Genomic DNA, 18,768 nt, shown 5'->3' with positions numbered 1-18,768 from the left:
GCTGCTGTCGATACATCCAAAGCTCTCTTCTCTCTCAGAAAAGGTCAGGTGTGATATGAGGTAATGGCTGTAAAATGTCATTCATGTGTTCTGGCTTAATATATAAACACATGATGATCCTCAGACAAAAAATAAACAAGAGACAGCGAATCAAAGAAAATCAATCTGTCTTGGCCTTTTACCTCACACGCATAGACACGCAAGAGAATGAGAACCAAGCCAATAATTTCATACTGTTAAAACTACCATAACAAGCATACAATAAAATGCAATAAATAAGCTCCCAATGACCTTTGGGAATGTTTATTCGGGTATATTTTTGCATATCCTGATGAAAATTTGTGTGGTGTCTTTCAGCACACTTCTATGTAATTACTAGGGTGTTCTGGGTGGTTGTTTACAAGCCCAAAACAGAAAGAGCAAAGCCCCAATCAGTTCTGATCCCTAAATATGACTCATTGTAAAGCTTTTAATACTTATTCTATCTTCAAATCTGTTATAAGTCACTTAGAAAAGTAAATATTACAACTTTTAAGCTACAAGTCACAATTTGAAGTGACTCATGTCTTACTCAACAAAGTTTTTGTTGACAATGATTCCCTAAGTATGAGCAATAATATTAGTGCTGCTTGCTTAGCTAACGCAATTAAAGATAGAGCAGGTGGGTGTAAATGTTACCTGCAGGCCGCCTGATTCAGGGCTGAGGGGTGAAGTACTGGATGCCGTCAGTGATGAAGAAGAGGATGAGGAGGAAGGAGAGCTGCCACCCTGTGGCCGAAACTCTGTGAGCTTCTTGAGCTTCAGGTCTACATGCCTGCTGTTCATCACACCTAAAAAGAGAAAGAGAGAGAGGGAGGAAGAGTTATATGCAGCAGGCCACTCGTCTCCAACACACAGATAAGCAGAGGACATGACAATGTTTGCCTTTAAGCAAACTGGCCCTCTCAACCTCATACACACTCACATACATACACACACACTTTGCTGGAGAGATAGCGAGATGCTGTGAGCATGACACACCTGGAATGTCTCCCTTGATTCATAAATGGCACCCAATCACATGTTTTGAATTAAACGTTTTTCTTTTTGTTGTTGTTCCCAATGCACAACATGGATTTTTTGGTTGGATTTTACAGAGAAATATAATGTACACTACATTTCAAAAATGCTTTTTTGAAAGCCTGTATTGAATAAAAATAGAATAATTGTTTAAGACTTTTTTCAATTTTCATCAATATAATGGCAGGAAACTATTAATGTTTTTACTAAACGCAAAAGTTATAAAAAGGTAGTGTATATGAAAGGTAGTGTATATTATATATATATATATATATATATATATATATATATATATATATATATATATATATATATATATATATTGTTATTGTTTTGTATATTTCATAAGAATATCATTACATATTTTTTCCTAAATGTATAAATTAATTAATTACTAATGCATTATTAACAAACAAAACATATTGAAACGGATCATTTATATAAATGTATAACTTCATTTTAATGAATACAATTATAATACATATTTATTACATATAAATTATTATGTATAATTATGATATTATAATAGTATAAGTATAATAAAGTTATTAATGCATTTTAACATCATTAATAGTGTTATCTAGAGGCCTTGCATTATTGTTGTCTTCCAGTTTCTCTCTTGGAAAAAAAGAAGAGAGAAAAACTCTAAAACTTGCTTGGTTGAGATCACAACAAAATAAAATAATGCACGACTTTTGTGAGCCTCTGTATGCCACAATGAACTTTGTGCTATACTATTTGTGAATTAATCCTCTCGGGAATTAATCAGTGCTATGTATTTCCACACAAGATTTCTCACAGCTTCAGCTGCATACTGAGAAAAAAAAAAAAAAATCAATGGACACTTGGACGGACTCCAGCGGAAACACTATCCATTCATTTAGCTATAATTCAATGGACACTCAGATAAACTCCAGTTGAAACAGTGTCCATTCATTTAGCTCAAATTTGAGAAATCTCTAGCTTTCCACCATCCATTTTTTAAACTGACTGCTGCCCAAAGTATTTATTTTTAGTATTTAGGTGAGCAGTCACACATGTGCACGGCTTAAGGGGAACAGTGCTAGTCACTGTGATTACTTTAAAGAAATACAACCCACAATACCTCCTCTTTCTTTTCAAATGAACAATGACTTGAATTTCTTCAAATGAATTTCTTCCTTCACATGCAGACTTGCCTTTTACATGTGTTGGTGCCTTATTTTATGTCTGTCTTTATATTCTCCAAGTCTCTTTCTCTAGTAACCTTTCACTAGCAGGTGTAGCTCCTCCTCTCTCTCTCTCATCTGAGCTGGAGATGAAAGTGAGGTGAGGAAGCTTTTCATGTGGGTCCTGTTCTCCTCGTCTCCCAGCATCCCTCTCTCTCCCGCCCAAAAAACACCACAGGAGTCAATTGTGTGTATGTGTGTGTGACCAACAGTTTTGCTCAAACACAAGAGTCACATCCCCAACTAACTAAAAGTGTGCACCATAATAATGACATGCATTCATTTCTTACGTCACAACTCTCTGAGTGTTTGGCATTGTAATGGGTATGACAATGTTGATATATTTGGTCTAGCTGAATAAATCTACTACGCTGCTGCAGAGCAATGGGACTAGCTACTGCCAATTCATACACGACACACTGCTGCTGTACAATAAACATACATGAATCACCCGTAGCAGATCTATACAGGTGGAGCTGTGGAAGGAGGAGGGTTTCTGAAAGCACGCTGCAACTGCTACAGAACATGCTGACCAAGTATTTAAATGTTGAGCACACAAGCTCATTTTCTACTGATACAGCAGTAACCAAAAAGCCGTGCCCTATAGAGAATGATGTGATTGCAAGCAGGTCCAACTGTGCTATGAAGAAAAAAAAAAAAAAAAGTAAGACTGAAATGAGCAAAATTAGCTCGTTTTTCATAATCACGATGCAGGAAAAAAGATTGTCTTTTCACAATAACAGACAAAAACACAAACCAAACAATGCAACAAACAATGACGATAGACTTACATAAGTAAACTAAAGAGATGGAGAATAAATCATATACATCATATGACTTACTCAGCAAGACACGAAAACAAACGAAATAATTGTGTTTGTCTTGGGAAAATGTTCAAATAGTTTTTAATGAAACTAATTAAACTCTAAGAGACACAAACAACCCTTCTGTGTCTAAAACAGATGAGCTTATTTTGAATTAAAAGATACATTTTAAAAGGTGCTTAAAATAGAAAGTAATAGCAAAGGAAACAGAAGAAATATTAAATTAAAGGGCTGAACAATTTAGGGGGGAAAAATCGGAGATTTTTCAGAGAATTAAAAAAAGAGCCGGTTTGCCGTGCTTGTTTCTAGGGCTGCACAATTTGGACCAAAGATTTTGTGATTATATATCAATATGACCATAATGATAATATTAATAACATGATTTCAGTTTAATTTTAATAATCATGCAGCCCTACTAAATGAAGGGTTATTATGGTAGGATAAAAGGTCAAAGGTAAAAACAAAAAATAAAAACACTAGAGTTAGAAACTAACAGAAGTAGATGCACACAGAACATAACTACTATACACAAGCACAGGTGTGTAGCATTAACATGCACACGTTCAAACACAAGCATAGGTCATGCAGTGTTGGGTTACCCAGAGAGGCCAGGTCACTGGCAGAGTTAGTAAAATCATCATCCATTAGACATGAAGAAGACAGCTCCTCCTCAGGGTTAGTATGTGTGACATCATCAGCGTGAGACGCCGCCGCCTCAATATCACTCCTGCCCTCCTCATCCACACCCTCCACACTCACCCCATCCAACACGTCTGCGAGCAAGCAAACAAACAGGGATGGCCAAAAAAAGAAGAGCAAAGAGAAAGAGGTGGTTAGTGAAGCATTGAACGTTAGTTCGGCATTCCAGTGGGAAAGGAAACTTTGCATGTTAGTAAAGAGTAAGAAAAACATTTGTTTAGACCCATTTATTCATACAACGGTAATTCCTTAACAAAAAGTTTGCTGCTGTCACATTGGGGTGTGTTTGTTTGAGCTGAGAAAAATCAGGCAGATGGCTGAGAGTGTCTGGCAGAGAGCTGAGCTTTATGTGTGTGTGTGTGTGTGTGTGTGTTGCATGGCAGATTTGGCCTTGACGGCAAAATCTCCTCCAGAGTTCCTCTTCCGCATCCACAGATCTGAATCCCACAGAGCCCTTGACAATACACACTCAATCCAAACACATCGATCTCATTCAGTTATATGGTAACTAGAGCAGAGCCGCACACACACACACTCTTAAATAAGTGACAAAACAAATAGGAAAAATAGTGCTGCATGATTCAAGGAATAAAATCAAATTCCATTTAGTCCGATTGCGTGATTTAAAAAAGTTCTAGGTTTACTGTGCTTGTTTTTAAGTTTTGGCCAAAATGTTTATGATTTGCAAAATGTTTGTGAATACCATTAATGGTATCAAGTTGGTATTAATAGTAACCTGTTAATCAAGTTGTTGTGGTGCTGGTGAATGTTAGGTACAGTGCCACACGCTACATGTCTCAGTTTTGGGGACACTGGTATAAGTGTCTTTTCAAAACGAGTCATTTGTAACTTTGTGTTGTGTATTTGTATTATTGTATTTTATTTTATTTTTGTCTTTTCTTTGTATATGGATGGACCATGAGTCTGAATAAAAGGATACTACTACTACTACTAATGTAATTATTTTTTTTAACAATAGTGCTAAATATAAATATTGTAATATTTCAATGTAATTTAAAATAATGTAATTATTTAATTTTACACTACAACTGTAGTTACAAGCTTTACTTTGAACCACCCAGCACATATATTTACTTAATAAAAACACAGCTTTTGTGATATGATTACCGCACAAAGCCATATCGCAACTTTGGTTTTATTTTGATTAACCGTGCAGCCCTGTGGCACATGACATTCTCCAGAAAAAAACAACATTTTGAAAATCAGAGGAAAAGAATTGACTTATTTAATTTCTCTCATGATTTTTTAATTTACTTTCCATGATATAGCCCCCCCCACACACACACATACAGGGCAGTGCTAAGCTAATTAACAGAATGCATTCTGCTGGAGTTGGTGAAAGTTTTGCTGGTGAATGTTTTGCTCTACTCAACTTGAGCTCTCCCAGAATTAGAGCAGAGTGTTTGTGTATTCAAGTGTGTGTGTGTGTGTGTGTCTGTTGGTGGGATTATGCGTTCTGCACGATAGGCCTTGTGCATCAAGCCTATAGCATTTCCCTCCAACCTGATTTTTAATGAGTTCTACAATTAGCAGAGTTCAACAGCCTGAAAGGCCAAATAAACCGTTTTTTTTAAACTGTCTTTCTTTCTCTCCCTCTCTCTGACACGCTATTTTCCTCTGCTCCCTCCGTCCAAATGCAGGTTTGTCCATCTCTGCAGGCCATGAGATGTGTTCTGTAGTGTTTCTGAGATGAGGTAAACGCGTGATTGTGGAGGAGGGAACACTATTAGGCGGACAGGGAGAGGATGAAGAGAAAATGCAGGGCGTCAAAGAGGGAGAGATGAAAGAGATAAAAGGAGAGGAATATTGTGTCTCCCCTTGAGCTGTGAAATGGTACACACGGACACGAGCCGGCACAGAATTAGGCACAGCGGCTAACCTGCTATGTTAACACCTCGCGTATTAAACAAAACCTCGACGCGCCACTAACACCCCTCTCGCTCGACGTACGTGCACGCTTTTAATTATACGCAGCAGCTAGCCACAACGCTAACACCCGTCGGCGTAAACACATTTAATAATACACCACAGCTACCCCGCTATGCTATTGCCCCACTGTTTCCGCACAGTCCTCCCAATGGCTAGCGCTACAGTAACATGCCATCTCATTGTCCTGTAATGTGAAATAAAAGGAGAAATGGTGGCTGATGATAACGCGGGACGCGGCAGGAAAGCCGAGCTGAAGAAGATGCGGTCTATAGGAGTCCTCCGTGGACAATGAGACGCTGATTAGCCAGCATGGGTGTGTGTTATAATGACGGTGATGATGATTTGGGCCGTGTGGACTGGTGTGTATGTGTGCGTGTTGGGGCATAGGGCACTGTTGGCCGTCGCCAGAGTTTTCCTGATGTATTTCCGAAGGATTACGTGAGAAGCGACTGCCTGAACAAATGGAAGTGAAGCCCTCTGTGAACACCTCAAATTAGAGTTCAGACTATGTGGGTGTGTTGGTGTGTTTCTTAATGTAATGCTCCTTTGGGCATTGAAGGCAGAAGTGTTGCTTGTCATTACGGAGTGAGCAACAAAAAACGTTTTTTTAAGGGCTGAAAGCCACTAATGGACACACACATATGGCCTGCTCCTAATGGACACACATACACAAGCTTCGGGAGCCAATTAAAAATCTCACAGCCTTAATGTTCTGTTAGGAGCATTTTCAGGGAGCCTATGGGAGCCAGGAATAACAAACACTGACAAAATGTGTCTCATCAGAATAAACATTACCATGGGGATTGAATTCCAACCTGCATTAACATGATTATTACTCTGCAGTTAATAGTGCAATACTCTATTAGAGAATTCCTTTAGCAAAGAATGTACATTTTGTACATTGTTGTATATGTAATGCATTAAAATAAAGCATAAAATATTAGATGAATCTTAAAAAATAATTCAATTAATCATATATCAAATAAAATATACATGTATACAATAAAATAACAACCTCATGTTACTCAACTTGAAACACAAAAAATATAATTTTCCAGAATGTCTCAGTCTCTTTTTATCCATTTTGTACCCCATTTACTTTCATATTGTACCTCAAAATGAACATAGCACACATTGGGCAAAACAATACCAACATTTTTAGGCAGTGAATGAGTTTTATCAATATTAAACATCCCATTTTCTTTATCGGCCATCTTGGATGTTTTTTTCATCTGACCATGAAGCAATGCATTGTGGGTTTACCTTAATTATGAAGGATGTAAAGCTATTTTAGAGTTCGCAAAGCAAGTTATGTACATTTGGGGAGACTGTCTGCAGGTCACTAGCTTCTGTGTGGTATTTCAGCTTGATCGTATGCAGATTTGTGTGTGCATTTGCATGCGTGTTTATGCATTGTGAGTGTATGTGCGTGTTCGGCCTATAAAAGCCCCCCGGCACTCACCTCCAGCTGTCTTTGACCTTCCTTTTAAGTTGTTCCCAGCTGCACTACAGGCAATAGAGGTGGAGTCAGTATAGAGAGGCAGTTCCGCCATCTTTACTCCAGATCGAGCCTCCGCTATCAGCTGCCTGGCTCTCTCTCGTAGCTGCCTGCGCCGTTCTTCATCACGCTCCTGACACACACACACACACACACACAGACATAGGCAGAGGGACAGGGGGGTTATTGAACGGGTGCCATCTCAAGTAATTGACAGAAATGCCATTTTCACTCCTCTCTCTCCCATCAGATCAGACTGATAGCAGCTTTCTTTACTATCCTGGATGGAGGGTCTCTGGCACAGAGAGAGAGCGAGTGGGAGAGATTCACTGCATGGTTCATTTGTCATTGATTCTGTATCCAGACATAATAAACTGAGATATATTCTGGAGTGTCATTTTTTCTCTGACTACATGTTTATGGGTGGTTTGTGTGCATCAACAGGAGGTAGAGACAGAAATGTATGCATCAACTACTTCACAACATCAATTTGGGAATAGACAGATGAGGAAATGAGAGAAGATAACAAGGATCGGGAAAGGTCATCAAATCCAAACTTTTACTACGTTCATTAGTGAACACTGCTTATTAATAAAAGACCACATTTGTACAAATAGTTTGCCATGTTGGATATGTCACACAATCTTTTTAAGGCAACATGAAATGGCATTGACCACAGTTTTAGTGCGTCTATGTAAAGCTATAAAGTTCACCCTCAAGAGCACCTCAAAGTATCACAATGGTAATGTTTGTTTTTCAGATCTATTAATATATCTCCTGGCTATAATGGAAGTAACCTTTGTTAATCAGGGGTGTTTTCATGTACAATGACATAACTCACTGCTACCTACCACAGTGTGATGCACTGTTAAAGAAATTAACCAGCTAGTCAGTAGTCACAACCATAGTAACCTGTTTGAATCAAGGTTCAATGATGTAGAACTGACATTCATGACATCATGCAGGTGGTGAAATAATAACTTTAATTAATCAGTTCGAGTTTTTTACCTTTCCTTAAACGCCATTCTAGCTTCCATGGCCATGTTCATGGCGAGGGCCAGGTTTAGTTATTCAAAAATGAAACTAAATAAGATCTTTAAGATCCATTTTTTTCTAAAAACCTCAAGACTAAATTTGGATTTAATGAGATCAAGATTAAATTAACATGGTATAGGAGGGCTATGTTTTTTCTCTGTTGTTTTGCTTTATTTATATATGCTTGATTCAATCTTACATCATACTCCAAGGTTCCCCTGGAGCCCTGGAGCAAGGGTAACCACCTGGTTATTGTTCTGTTGTAATTTACTACTATTATACTATGTAAATAATGTTTTACATTAGTTGGAAAGCCTATTTGTCATTACTTTAGGTGATAACATTTTTTAAATCGCCAATAAGCTTTGTTAATTGTGACCCGGCTCTGTGACTGTTACTCAATTTGCCCAGGTTCCAGTTAAACAATGTCATTTATTCTACAGGACTTATTCAGTCTGCTTAAAATATTCGTTAGTAGGTAAAAATAGCATTTTACACTGAAATAAATTTCCTTATGTATAGCAACTAGTTTATTTTATTTTCCTTTATTAGACTATGCAAATATGAAATGCATTTTACCAGATCCTGTGCATCTTGGTCCTGTATTTTTTGTTGGATCTGGCAGGTTTGATAAGGATGTTCTTATCCAGTATGTGTCTATATGAAGTGCTGGCTGGTGTAAATGTATTTAACAACTTTTGATGAGGTCCACAATGATTCCTTTGCTCTGTCAAGCCGTCATTAGCGGAAATAATAATCATATTTTTGTGCAATATTTATACAGTAAGTTGCAGTATCACTACCACTCATTAACATTTAGACAGGTTCGCTTAGCAAGATGGGTAACCTGGCTCCATAGACAGCCACATGAACACATGCACACATTTTCAAGTTGCCAACAGGTTTCTAAAGGAAAAGAGCAGAGAGTGAATTAACCCAATTGGTTACAAAAGTGTTAAGCTAATTAACCCCATTTCATCTGTTTCTGTGGACACTGTTTGTCTGAGGCCATTGTTCAGAAGGACAATAAGCGGAGAGCTGCAGATGAGGGAATCCCAGGAGCACTTTTCAGGGGTCCAGCCTAGGGGTCCTTGAGTCTCAGGATAATTTGAACATGTAAGACAAAGCTAAGGCCAGGTTACACCTGAAAACACAGAAGCACTCCTGCCAAAGCTGAATTGGGCACGTTTAGTGCAAGTGTGTCCACTATGCTGTTGCAAAATGAATACATCTGCTCTAATAGGGGGGTGACTAGGAATTGCTCAATTTTATCACATGGCTGTAAAAGAAAAGAAGAGAGAACCAAGTGTTTCTGTGAGAGTGACAAAATCTGCCACTACAATAATGTATTTTTCGTTTGAGCTGTGAGGCTTTTGCCCTGTGCTCATCATACAATTTAATGTAATATAATTGTCATTCTTTCTGTAACTGAAGTCTAAAACGCCACATGATCAACTCAACCTTGCAGGTATCATCACACACAACCTTCGACACACTGTTTTACATACAGCGATTCAGGGCTGGGCTAGCCATTAGTACAGAAAATGAGATTCCATGTGTGTGTGCCCAGAGGACAGGATTACGACCATGCCCAAACTGCTTTTAGGCAACTCAGGAAATGTTCTGTAATACTGTAGTCAAGGAAAATTAACAAGACAGAGGAAAGGGGAGATGCTTCCATCCATACAGACTCGGCTGAAATATTTAACAGAGGATTAAACTGGTCAAATATGTAGGTGCAGAGAGAAGCTTTATGAAGCTGGAAATGCATAGAATAGCTGGTATAAATGCTGATTCACACTAAATGGATGCTGACATTGATAGTAAAAAAAAAAAGGCCACTTGAATGCATCTCTGTGAATCTTTTCCTAACCAGAGCAATTTACTTTCACTGAAAATTGTGACTTTTTATTTAAATTTTCCAGGCCTGTACTTTTTTTTCACCATATTTCACAATATTTTATACTACTGTAGGATTTAATTGCATTGGAGTTGAAAAAGTTGGAAAAGAAAGACTTTTTTTTCCCAGGAAAAACTTTATAATAAGATTCTAGACATTAATATTAATTAATGCAATAACATAATAATATAATTTCAACATATAGTAATATATTTTGTAAGATTTAAATGTTGTATAAATTAATATTAAGCTAGATTAATAAATGCTGTACAAATAATCACTATGAAAATCATTTATTTAAAAAAATATAATAAAAATTCAACTATTGCTAAAGAATTTAACCTTATTGTAATGTTGTCATTTTTCCCATCATTGTTTAATGTGATATGTATTAATGCTTGTAAATAAAGCACTTAAAACTGAAATTATGAGAGACTGAAAGGGAAAGTTAAGGTATGAGGTCAAAACAATCATTGAGAGATACAAATGAACTCCCCAAATGAATCAGCCTTGCACGATGTGCAGAATAACCACGGTGGAACGATCCATTTCTACAGCAGCAATGAGGTGTGAAACTGTCTGTCCTCTTATGAAGAGATTTCTTTAATGACTCTCTTCAAATGGACTTCAAGTGGCTCTTCTTCAGCTACACTGAAGCTTGACCGTTCAGTCTGGACTCTCCAACTGAGCTATGCTTGGAGTGAGAGGAAGAGAAACAGGGAGTAAAAGGAATAAGGAAGAGAGGGGAGAAAGATCAGTGGCCCATCCAACCTCCCAGCTGCAGATCTCCAAGCATAATGAGGGGATCCACAAGAACGAGTGACGAAAATGAAAGAAGAACACAGGGGTGGCAGAAACGATGACAAAGTCATAGTTAAAGGTGTAGAAGAAAGCATGGTGTGTGGGAAGACCTCACTCCATCCTTTGGGAAGTAAAACGGGAGGGAGAGAGTAGCAAAAGCAGATAATAGAGGGCTGTTACCCTCGTTCTGGACAGGAGATCCAGGGAGAGAGGGGGTGGGCAGTAGAGCTGAGGCCCAGACAGAAGCACTCATGGTGGGTATGGGGTCCCGGTGGCTGCCCCAGCCAGGCTGCTCTTTTGGAGGGGGCTGGAGGGTGGGTGGGGGCTGCGGGGGTGCAGCGAGCCATGGAAGGAGTCGCTCGGCTGGGCACACACACAGGCTCAGGGCCCTGGCGCTAACACAGCCGTGCCAGCCAGCCAGAGACGGTGCCAGCCAGTGAAGCACAAACAGATATATTTGTCATGACACACTGAGTGTGCAGAGAAGGGGAGGGCTCCGCACACGCGCGCACACACACACGCAAGCAAGCAGTGCAGACGAAGAGAGGTTTTGGATCTTTATCCCGTTCAACAACAAATATGTGTGTACAGAGGGGGAATCAATAGTAATTTATCAATTATGATTCTGATTGCATGAATGACTCCACGGATGGTTATTTTTGTTATTTTAAAGAAAAATGGAAAATGATGGGAAAAATGTTTGGTCTAATTAAATCATTTTAGATTCTCAGTAGGAAAAAAGTAATACTCGGGATGCACAGGACCATATTGATATTATTGTTGGCCTTCTTCTGTATTGTATTTTTAATTGTGCATGGTCATTTCCCCTATTTTTACATCTACATTTCCTTTGCCATTATTTAATGCTCACTTAAAGTTAATCTTTAAAAACTAAAGATGCACCGATACTAAATACCTCCATCGATAATAATGCCGATAGTTTGATTTGATTTTCCTTAGGGAAAATAAATCGTTCCCAACTAATGCTGCAATAAGCTATACAGGGAACCATCTCATTTGGTACATTACTATAATATTAGAGGTTAAAACTAACAATTAAGCCCAAACTATTACATTTTTTATGTCTTTTTTATTTTCAGATATAATAATAATAATAATAATAATACACAATGTTGTTTTCATACATTTTTTCAAACATACATATAAAAAACAGAAGAGAGGGGCTAATTTACTGTTAAGTATATACTGTAACTAACTAACAAACATCAAACAACTTCTGAGGTAAATGCAACATTAAGTGACATTGTTTACAAGCTGTTTATTGACGTCTTTTCACGGTTGAAACACTGATTGAGTGACTACATGAGAGTTATACTGTATCTTTCAACATACCATTTGAAGTTCATGCATGTTTTTCCATGTGATAACTTGTGTTAAATTGGAAGACTTGTGCTTAAGTATAATAGCTCAAATTTCGTGATAAGATGGACAAAAACTGAAGGCCGAGACTTTGTTTCTACTTCTCTTTATGATTTTTGACAACAAATAATGTTTTGTATAGGGATAAACGGAAGACCTGGCAACCCTGGCTTGAACTACGGGTGATTCATAGAGTCATATGGAGCGTGCTGTAAGATTGCTGTTTTTTATTTTAACTCTTGACACAGTATGAGTTGCAATCTGATGTTTTTTTTCTGCCCCCTTTTGATTGACAGGACATAATCAGCACCTGTTTTGGCTGTTTGGCTGTTTTTAAACAATCATCCGATGGTCAATTGTGAAAATAATTGCTTTTATCGGCCAATACAGATTACTGGCAGATACGCTGGTGCATCTAATTTAAAAAGAGATTCAAAAACACAGTTAAATGTACTTTAACAAATCTCAATTTTCATACTGTACATTAAAATGTTGTGATGCCCAAATTCAAAGAATTTAAAATGACTGATTTAAATTTTTAGTGTCAAATTTTTATTTAAACAAAATTGTATATATTTTTTCAGCCATTATATAAAAAATAGATTCTATTATGTACATATTTTTCATTTATTTATATATACGACATTGAATTATTTCTATTTCAAAAAATTCTATATGTTTTTTTGTAATATGAATACTCATGTTCAAAAGTGCATTTACAGACTTTTTAAACTGCAATGAATCGTGTGCAATGAAGTTGACTGCCGACATAATTATAACTGATGAAGTCCATGTGGCAATCAATCTTATTTTAAGAAGCGGCTCTTGATTTGCCACCCTACTTTCCTATGAACTCATACAGATGGCACGCAAATAATCTTAAACTCTGCTTAGTTAAAAAAAACGAACCCAAAATTTCAGTGCTTTCACGAAAGCAATCAAATATGGATGCAATGTCGAGACGCATTCAAGAAAACGAAAACATCGCCACGTCTCGGGCCCCCCTCTGTCTCCGTCCTTTAGAAAGTGACCTGTGAAATAAAGACTCTTCCTTGTCCTCTTCACCTCCCTCTCTCTGCACTGTCTATCAAGCCCTCCTCTCTTTTATTCTTCCTTCTCTCCCATTTCTGTCCTCTTTAAATGGAAAATACAGATCGTCTATGATCTGTCCCCTGGCTTCGTGGTCTGTAATGAGAAAACTTCACCTTGTGTCCCCGGCCATTCTAAAGGAAGCATTCGGCTGCTCCCGTTCACAAATCCAATTATATGTAGTCGAGAAAGAGAGGGAGAAAGAGAGAGTGAGAGTGTACGGGATGGGATGGGATGGAAAGCGTTGGGCGGACGAACGGCGGACTGCTTTTCTTGTGTAATGTGGCCTCTGCTTGGTGTTGAGGTGTCAACTTAAAATGCAAGTAGTTGAGCACCAGCTAATCCTACAGCAGCCTGCTTTAGCCCCCAGCCAAACCAGAGCGAGAGAGAGCGTGCATGCGAGAGAGATGCCACCGTGGCCTTATCGCTGGGCTGCAGATGTGGTTCCTGGATCAATGCACATACACCACGATCAATGCATTTGATAAAGAATTAGGAAGAAAACTGTACATGCTATCAAAGGCTGTTGTACATGCCATAATTATGCTTCTGCATGTGTGCAGATGATACTGGTGCGGGGCAAGGGCGAAGAGATAAATAGAGAGATGGAGATAGATGTCTTGCAGGCTACACAGCCTGCCCTTAGCACCCGGCTCAAAAAAAAAAAAGGAAACCTGTCAAACCGTTACAAAACCATTTCAGAGGAGAAGTAGAGGATGGAAGGATAAAGCCTATTGGCCCGGTTTGTCCATGGACATCCCACATTTAACATACATGTATACGTACACCTAATGTGGGCATGAATGAAAATAACAATGTCAAGCGAGGGATTACTATCAAACAAAACAGGACAAAACATGCTGATTTCAATGTGAGAGCCAGAGGCAAGAGGGATATATAGATGGAGGAAGAGCTGTATGTCAATACTGCTCACACACACACACACACATTGAATGTGTGCAGTTGGAAAGACTAACCCCTGATACGGGTGAAACAGTAGTAGATGAACAGGTTGAGCAGGCGGCTTGTGTGCAAGTGGGAAGAAAACTTGCCCTTTACACGACAACATAATTACCAGGCAGAAAGAGCCATTCACCACAAGCTGTTCTCACAAATAACACACACCTGCTTCAGTCAACATTAAAGTCAGTTTTCTTCCGTAATGTGACGCGTTTCATTGAGAAAAAAAAACAAGATTGGGTCAATTGGGAATTGACTAGATTTAGAGATGAAGGGAGAGGGTTGAAAAATAACAAGGCTTGGCCATTTATTACTTTGTTAAAAAGCACAAATGAATCATTTCCAATAACAACAGGAACATGCATTGACGTAAACGTGAAATCCAAATTGGCCCCATTTACTTTCCTACTGCACGTTTCTGGTGTTATTGTGAATAGATTCATTGGTGCACTAACCGCACACATAAAAATTGCTTTTTCTCTGACTTTTTTTTTTGTTTGTTATTCTAAAAAACTTTTCTTTCTTGTAACCTATTATCAATTTAATAATTCACTCTTCCACTTAATTTTCCACTTTTATTATGTATACTACCATTCAACAAGGTTGTAATTATCTGATAAAAAAATCTAGCAACATTTTTTCAGTTAATACATTTTAAAATGTACTTTATCCCTGTGATGTCAAAGCTGAATTTTCAGCATCATTACTCCAGTCTTCAGTGTCGCGTGACCCTTCAGAAATCATTCTAATATTATGATTTTGTGCTCAAGAAACATTTCTTATTATTATCAATGTTGCGAACAGTTGCTGATTTAATATATTTTGTGAAAACAAGATTTCCAGGATTTTTGATGAATAAAAAATAACAGCATTTTGTTGAAATAGAATTGAATGCATCCCTCATAAATAAAAGTATTTTTTTCTTTCAAAAAACAAAACATACTGACCATGAATGATAGTGTAGGCTGTGCACGGTATTGTTTAATGTCAATAGTTAACCAAGTAATTGTTTTAGCAAACTTGCATTATTTATTCTGAAACAACTAATATCCACCTCTGCTCAGAAATCAAATTACAAAAGTAATATGGGTTGCAACCAGCACAACACAAGTTTCATATTTACTTTAAAAAGTTTGATATTTTTCAGTCTTTAGCAAGACTTGGAGCATGACCATTAAAAATGTATGAATGTGAAAAAAAAATCAAATTATTGGAAAATATAGTACTAATGCTTGTACTTACTTTAATTAAAGCGTTCACAAAGACACTCTCTTAGCTCTCTCCCTCTGTCTAAACAAACACTTTTCAGTCCGACTGAAATAACTGGATTAAACAATTGCAATTTCATATCAAAATTAACTTAAACTTTATGCTTTTATCCTTCATATTTTATTCATAGGAGACCAACATATGAATGAGGTTAAAAACTGAAGGGCGGTGGGAAAGAGAGAAAGGAATGATGTAGTGAAAGAGAAGAACAGAGTGGTTGTTGTGGTGGAAACGGAGAGAAAGAAAAAGAGAGACGAAAAAAAAAAAAAAAAAAGAGGAGACAGCCCCACTGAGAAATAACTGTGTGTGCGTAATGCCGGAGAGAGCAGTGGCTTGATCACAACTCATGAAGAGATTGGAGGGGCGTCTCTCTCTCCCTCTCTCTCTCTCTAACAGTTTCTCTGTTCCAACCAACCGCTTTGATCTCCACACTCACAGCCCTTCAACTACCTTCTATCCATTCTGTTTCATTAGACGAGAATCCACCAGAAAAAGAAAGGTTTCCAAACTAGAAAGACAATCGGAATGCAGCGCGAGAGAGCCTGTGTAGTCACGTCAGCATGTTAAAATGCATATGGAAAACACAGTCACGGTTCCTTTGAAAGTCTGAGGGAATCGTTTGAGGGCGTCAGACCCAAAGAACAGAGAACAGGAGGACGACTGTGGCCTAATTGCCCCAATTAACTCTGAGTCTCTGGTGCTTGCTGGGACAATTGGTCTTCCCCGGGCCTTCCCACTGACTCTCACGCATCAGAGGTGGGCAGACGCTAACGACTGTGGACTACAGAGAGAGAGAGAGAGAGAGATACTGCTGTACGTGGTGCGTGCGTTAGCATGAAAAACAGATTTACACAGAAAAAGCAAAATATTTGATTACGTGTTGATTTTACGACTGACGTCGCAGTTAAACAAGGCAGAAAACTGAACATGACAGAGGCAGCGGTTTGCCTCAAAACACACGCACAAGCGCACAGGGAGGCTGCCACAAGTTCAAAGGTTTGCTCCGTTTCTCTCTGAGAGGGAGGGTCATGGGCGGCTCTGAAAAGTCACCGCACTGTCACACAGAGCGGGAGGGAGGGAGGGCTGAGGACGGAGAAGAGAGTCAGGAGGGTGAAGCAGGGCCTCGTCGGAAAAAAAATCAAACACAGTCCAATTAAACTAATCATAACGAGCCAGTGAACACGAGGAAGCTCACCTGGAATCTTTTCCCTCTCTTTTTCCTCCCCCTCGCCGTATCCTCCATAATTACCCTGGCCAAAGCGCTGTGAAATTACTGCACTGATCAACTAATGCTTGAGAAAATCTGAGGAAATGCACTGTCCTCTTTTTCTGCCTCCCTCCCTCCCTCCCTCCCTTTTTATGATTTAAAGGACTACATAAATAAAAATCATTTCCACATACTATCGCTCCTTCTCCCTGGCTTTCTCTTCATTGAGGACAGAAAATAAGGAAAATGAAACAGAAGATTCTCTTGACTTGTTTTTAAAGGTCTTGCCCATGAAAGAATGAAAAAAGTGGGGGAGAGTTAAAGGAATGATCTATCAACAGCAATTGTGGCATAATGTTAATTACCACAAAATGTCATTTTGAATCATCCTTAAATTTTAAAATTGCACAGTGTAACACAAGACAAGGCAGTAAACATTAAAATAGCGTTTTAAAATTTTAGCAACAAAACTTGTTAGCACGAAGCTAGTGTGACAGAAACGGTTTAAATTTTGAAATTACAGGAGTTCTTTCATCATAACTCGTAACCTGGAAAGGACTGTTCGAGCTGAAATAAACTAAACAATAAAATATTAGACAAACTCAAACACAAATAAGAAATTCTGCCTTGGCACCTAGCTCAAATAAAATGTGTTTAAACTGAAGTAGTGCTAAAATGACTAAAACTCAAATAAAAATATATTTTTATAAATATATGTATTTTTTTAAAGCACATCAAATTACTAAAACTTGAAAACTTCTAAATAAAACTAATTTAAATATTAATAAATACTAAAATAACACTGGTGATTCAGTGTCATTATGAACCTTTTGGAATTACTGGAATTAAAAGATCTTGCTGTAGTAATTATCACTGTGCCAGAAATGTTAATAGCACTTAAATTAAGCCTGAAACATTCCTTAAAAAGTACACGTATGTGTAAACTAGCATGAAGGAGACGTTGTGCCGCTGTGTTTTTTCTAACTGTTCATTAATTAGCGATTTGCTCTCACCAGGGGGTGAAGAACATGTGAGCGACGCCGAGGTTTGGTCCTAATGGATTTTGAAGGCCACCTACCCATAGTACAATGACCACTACTAAACAATTTATACCGTTAGCTTACTATCAAAGGCCTAAACACACACATACATAGGGTTAGTAATGAGTAGGAGAGAAAGTGAGCAAACGAGAGAAAGAGAGAGTGTGTGAGGGAGACAGTGGTGACAAAGATCAAAGCAAGAGAGCCATCGCAGCACAATGGAGCACAATTAACATGGCATGTAAAAGAACAAGAGAAGCACACACACACACACACACACACACACACACACACACAGAGCAGTTCTGATGAGAGGGGTGGGCTCACTGATGGCCCATTGATACACACCACTGACTGTGGACAATGACTGGCCCGCTGGCCATCTTCGCACACAATCAAGTATGTATGCTAACAATACTGCAACCATGGAGAAGCAGTGCTTTATTTAAAAGACCCCTTGAAATGGTTTGACAAACTCCCCCCCCGTCATATACATAACATCGTTGCAAAACTTTGTTTTTGAAAGAAGTAGCTTATGCTCACCAATGCTGCATTTATTTGATCAATTATACAGTAATATTTTGAAATGTTATTACCAATGAAAATAACTATTTTCTATGTTTTCACATTTCGAAATGTGATTTATTCCTGTGATGGCAAAGCAGAATTTTGATCTGCTTTGCCATGATTTGATTGTAATGCTGATCTGGTGCTCAAGAAATATTTCTTATTACTATTATTCACATTTTTAAGGATTCTTCGATGAATACAAAGTTCAAAACACCTTTGTTTTATGTAATTATGCATTTACTATAACTTTTGATCAACTTTTGATCCTGAAATAATCAA

At 38.1% G+C, this 18,768-nt stretch overlaps 1 protein-coding gene across 6 annotated transcripts in view; it reads right to left on the bottom strand.

Annotated features, from left to right (window-relative positions):
* The window catches only part of ehbp1 (EH domain binding protein 1), a 126,368-nt gene that overhangs the window by 33,843 nt on the left and 73,757 nt on the right, over nucleotides 1-18,768 (bottom strand). For 3 of the 6 annotated variants that reach the window (XM_039654159.2, XM_039654271.2, XM_039654340.2), the window contains 3 exons: nucleotides 7,203-7,371; nucleotides 3,691-3,864; nucleotides 679-830 (listed from right to left, as the gene is read on the bottom strand). In XM_039654159.2, coding sequence (XP_039510093.2) covers nucleotides 679-830; nucleotides 3,691-3,864; nucleotides 7,203-7,371 — 495 coding nt within the window. The remainder of the gene's footprint in view (nucleotides 1-678; nucleotides 831-3,690; nucleotides 3,865-7,202; nucleotides 7,372-18,768) is intronic. The other 3 variants (XM_039654413.2, XM_039654498.2, XM_039654575.2) reach the window with 1 other exon arrangement.

The sequence above is a fragment of the Pimephales promelas genome, chromosome 15 (assembly GCF_988280905.1).
Source record: "Pimephales promelas chromosome 15, fPimPro1.hap1.1, whole genome shotgun sequence".
In the NCBI taxonomy this organism is placed as follows: Eukaryota; Metazoa; Chordata; class Actinopteri; order Cypriniformes; family Leuciscidae; genus Pimephales; species Pimephales promelas.
Note: the sequence above shows the minus strand (reverse complement) of the source record. Positions and strands in the feature narration are given on the sequence as shown.